Consider the following 4,795-nt stretch of genomic DNA (forward strand, 5'->3'; position numbering starts at 1 on the left):
CATATTAGGGGACTTAAAAGGGGCCTGACATGTTAAGGAGTCGAGGTGGTGCCTTAAAATTCTGTCGTGTTCGATAGTAGAAACTTCAGTTTTTGACCTTCGGCATCGTTGTTGTTGTTCGTATTTGTGGACTAGCGACGCCCACGTCGTAGTCCGGTCACGCATGCGCGTAGGTAGGAGGAGCGGTCGAGCGGAGAAGCGTTTGGCTTCGTTTAGGTGGTGGCTTGCGGCGGGTAGGTAGCACTAGCAGGAGTGGCTGTTCCAGTGTTAGCTAGCTTCTTGCTATATTTAGGTGAAACACGCGCGCCGAGTTTAATTACACATATGCATATGTCCCCATAATCTATACCCGGCGAAACGCGCGTGGAACCAACAAGGCATATCATGGATCATCAGGACGTGCTTCTGCTGCTCTGCTCCTTGGCTGCCCTGGCAGCCGCATCCATCTGGTTTCTCTGCCGTGGCAGCAGCAGCAAGCTGCCGCTGCCGCCGGGGCCTCGGGGGTGGCCCGTGCTGGGCAACCTGCCGCAGGTGGGCGCCAAGCCGCACCACACCATGGCCGCTCTCTCCCAACAGTTCGGCCCGCTCTTCCGCCTCCGCTTCGGGGTCGCCGAGGTGGTCGTCGCCGCGTCCGCCAAGGTGGCCTCCCAGTTCCTCCGCGCCCACGACGCCAACTTCAGCGACCGCCCGCCCAACTCCGGCGCCGAGCACGTCGCCTACAACTACCAGGACCTCGTCTTCGCCCCCTACGGCTCCCGCTGGCGCGCCCTCCGCAAGCTCTGCGCCCTCCACCTCTTCTCCGCTAAGGCCCTCGACGCCCTCCGCGCCGTCCGCGAGGCTGAGGTTGCGCTGATGGTGAAGCAGCTCAAGGAGTCGGCGCCCGCGGGAGTGGCGGTGGGGCAGGAGGCAAACGTGTGTGCCACCAACGCCCTGGCGCGGGCGGCCGTGGGGAGGCGCGTGTTCGGGGGCAGCGCCGGAGAGGGCGCACGGGAGTTCAAGGACATGGTGGTGGAGCTCATGCAGCTTGCTGGGGTGTTCAACATCGGCGACTTCGTTCCGGCGCTCCGCTGGCTCGACCCGCAGGGCGTTGTGGCCAGGATGAAGCGCCTGCACCGCCGCTACGACGCCATGATGGACGGCTTCATCAGCGAGAGGGACCAGCGTCATAATCAGGCTGCTGCTGACGTTGAAGGGAAGGACCTGCTCAGCGTCATGCTGGGGAACATGCGGCCGGACGGCGGGGGCGGCGAGGAGGAGGGGATCAGCTTCAACCACACCGACATCAAAGCTCTTCTCCTGGTATACTAGCCATGTGTACAAGCTTAATTATTGTTGACATAGACATACTACGTATGTAGATATCAACGGCATGCCACTTAGAATTAATATATGCTAATTAAGGCGCTGCTAATTAAATACCTTGTCACTTGTTTCAGAATCTGTTCACAGCTGGGACCGACACGACCTCTAGCACGGTTGAGTGGGCTCTAGCTGAGCTGATACGACACCGGGACGTCCTCATCCAGGCCCAACGCGAGCTCGATGACGTCGTGGGTCATGACCGCCTGGTAACGGAATCCGACCTACCGCGCCTCACCTTCCTCACCGCCGTTATTAAGGAGACGTTCCGGCTGCATCCTTCGACGCCGCTCTCCCTTCCCCGGGTGGCCGCTGAGGATTGTGAGGTCGAGGGCTACCGCATCCCCAAGGGTACCACCTTACTTGTCAATGTGTGGGCCATCGCACGCGACCCAGCCTCATGGGGCCCCGACGCGTTGGAGTTCAGGCCCGCCCGCTTCCTCTCCGGCGGGTTGCACGAGAGTGTGGACGTCAAGGGGAGTGACTACGAGCTCATACCGTTCGGGGCTGGACGGAGGATATGTGCAGGGCTTAGTTGGGGCTTGAGGATGGTCACTCTCATGACCGCCACGCTGGTGCATGCATTTGACTGGTCTTTAGTCGACGGCCTTACACCGGAAAAACTCGACATGGAGGAGGCCTATGGTCTCACCCTTCAGCGGGCCGCTCCGTTAATGGTTCGGCCCATTCCTAGGTTGTTATCGTCAGCATACACCGTGTGACAGATGATGATTAATCACTTTTGTCAAATGTATGTAATTCGTGCAAGTGAGCTTTACATATGTTACATATGGCTTTGTATTGTCTGTTCCATGTGTTGCTTTATGGTGTACACATAGAGTTGGCTCTTGTTTTTGTACTACTAGTAAAGTGCATGTGCGTTACTACATGGCAACAAAACATGAAATGGGTCGTCATTTTATTGAATGCACGTGCTTTGTCATGACCTGCTCAATTTTTTTATTGCCACACACTTTAAACATAATACACATGCAAATTTTCATTCATAGCAAAATATAGACACATAATATTCCAAAAACCCCTATTTCGACTAAAATATAGTTTCATAAAAACTATAATTTAATATCATATGCATCAGAGAAACAACCCAACAAGTATCTCATATCTTTTTACGGCTTCAAGTTAGCTTTTACATGCCCTTTAGCCAAAATTAAACCAGATTGTCTTGGCGTGTCTCAAAGAAAAACATATATCTGGACTAATTTAGATAATAGTGAAGTAATTCTATCATGTTCATGTTAAACCACAACTAGTACTTTAAAATGCTTGTAACTACGAAATCCACATTATCAATGTTGCACCACTTAACACACGTTGAACTAAGGTAAATCTAGAGAAGGCTAGGCACCTCACATTTAATACTCATACAGATAAAAATTGATTTTCAAGAAAGAAAAATGATATCACAACTTATATACATCTTCAGGATAATATATACGTATATGAATGGATCGTAGCGAACAAGAGGGGGGGGGGGGGTGAATGGACGCTACGTCAAGTTTTAGTCTTTTTAAATTTTAGCGGTGCGGAAGGTAAAGGTGATTGCTTTAGTGGTGTCGGTGTTCCTACAATGATCCTAGACAAGTGCAACAAGTAAAGGAACAAGCAAGATAGTAAGAGTAAGGAGCGGGTCAACCGGATGACGCGGAGACGAGGCGAGGTTTGTTTCCCGCAGTTCCTCTCACAAAAGAGAGTACATCTGCGTTGAGGAGGTGCTAAACTCACACAAGAGGCTAGGCGGCCACACCACGAAGGAAGGCCTCACCTTCTTCCTCGAGAGAGCTCCACAAAGGGGCTCCCCCTTCTCCACTATGGCACCGGTCGATGCGGTGATTCCTTCACAAGGTTGGGGCGAGCTCCACACCACAAGGAGGCTCCCAACTATCTATGGAGCTAGCACAACACCAAGCTAGCCTCCATAGGTGCACTTTCTCCATGATTCCATCATAGGAACCCTAACACCAAGATCCACTAAGGATTAGCAAGTATTGGTGAAATCTCTCTTGGTAGAACTATAGATCGGGGTCTCCTCCACCACTCCTCAAAATTTGGGCAAGATTGGTTGGATGGTTGGGGAGATCCTCAAGGTTTAAGCTCAGCAGCAATGGAGGAGAGAGAGAGAGGAGAGATAAAATCGTGTTGGGGAAGAAGGGCCCTTTAAATAGGCCCCCCGAAATCCAACCGTTATCTGCAGTTTTTGCCTAAGCGGTACTACCGCTTTGGGAAGCGGTACTACCGCTCTGGATTCGAAATCCCACAGAACTTATCCACGTGGACACATAGCGGTACTACCGCTCGCGGTACCGCTCGAGGTACCGCAATGGGCTCCAAACCTTACTGGATCCAAAGCGGTACCGAAACGGTACCAGAGCGGTACGGCCGTAACTCCGTTACGGTACTTAAGCGGTACCTCGGGCGGTACTACCACTCTCAAGCGGTACTACCGCTCAAGGTACCACAAAGGTACCGTAACCTGTTCTGTGGGACAAATCAGTGCAGAACTCCAGCGCGGTACCATGGGGCGGTACTAGTAGGGGTAGCGGTACTACCGCTACTAGTACCGGTAGTACCGGCCTGACAAAAACTGCTTTCTCCTCTTTTCCTCTCCAACCATGTTACCTCGCGATACACACACAAAACCAGAAAACCTATAAGCTACGCTTCAGTCCTCCGATCTTGATGTGTCCAGCGAGGTCAGCGTGCATTTGCAAATCTAACAAGAATACTCAATGCACACGGTGAGATTGTTCAAGTGTTGTCATCAAACACACAAAACCCGGGGTTTAGACTTTGCTCTTTCAATCTCCCCCTTTTTGGTGTTTGATGACAACACAAGACTTTGCAATGGCATATGGTATTATGATGAGATGTTTAGATTTGCAAAAGCTCGACGGAGCTCCCCCTAGACATGTGCATATTTTGAACATGCATTTGTATACAAATGCACACGTCCTAGATGCATAACTCCCCCTAGATTTTACAAACCAAGCACATATACAACAATGATACTTGACATGTTCAAATAGCATATGCACAATATGGAGGCAACACAATATGGTGAAGTTATCATACATTTGCCTTGAGAATACCCAAACTCACCGTAAGATGCCTCCATAGAGTTGATGTAGCCACAAGAAAAGATAAACCACGAGGACCAAAATGCTACAATCAACGAAGGTCCCCATGCAAAAACCCATTCGAATAGGAACTTCTCCCCCTTTGGCATCGGAACACCAAAAAGGAGGGTAAGGAAACTATAAGGATGGTAAGAGAGAACACACAACCAAGCTTGCAAAAACCAAAAGGAAAACAAAGCTTGAATGAGACTCCCCAAAAACATGGGGAAAAAATAACAAAGAAGAAGGACAAAAAGAAAGTCACAAAGAAACACGAAGAACCTAAAAACTCCTCAAGG

The 4,795-nt window shown here is 50.7% G+C and overlaps 1 protein-coding gene across 1 annotated transcript; it reads left to right on the forward strand.

Annotated features, from left to right (window-relative positions):
• Positions 1-255: 255 nt before the first annotated feature.
• LOC124687121 (flavonoid 3'-monooxygenase CYP75B3-like) lies at positions 256-2,286 on the forward strand. Its single transcript, XM_047220956.1, has 2 exons — positions 256-1,299; positions 1,437-2,286. The coding sequence occupies exons 1-2, from the start codon at positions 385-387 to the stop codon at positions 2,079-2,081; spliced, it is 1,560 nt and encodes a 519-aa protein (XP_047076912.1). The 5' UTR covers positions 256-384; the 3' UTR covers positions 2,082-2,286.
• The last annotated feature ends 2,509 nt before the right edge of the window (positions 2,287-4,795 follow it).

This window comes from Lolium rigidum, chromosome 2 (assembly GCF_022539505.1).
Source record: "Lolium rigidum isolate FL_2022 chromosome 2, APGP_CSIRO_Lrig_0.1, whole genome shotgun sequence".
Taxonomy (NCBI): Eukaryota; Viridiplantae; Streptophyta; class Magnoliopsida; order Poales; family Poaceae; genus Lolium; species Lolium rigidum.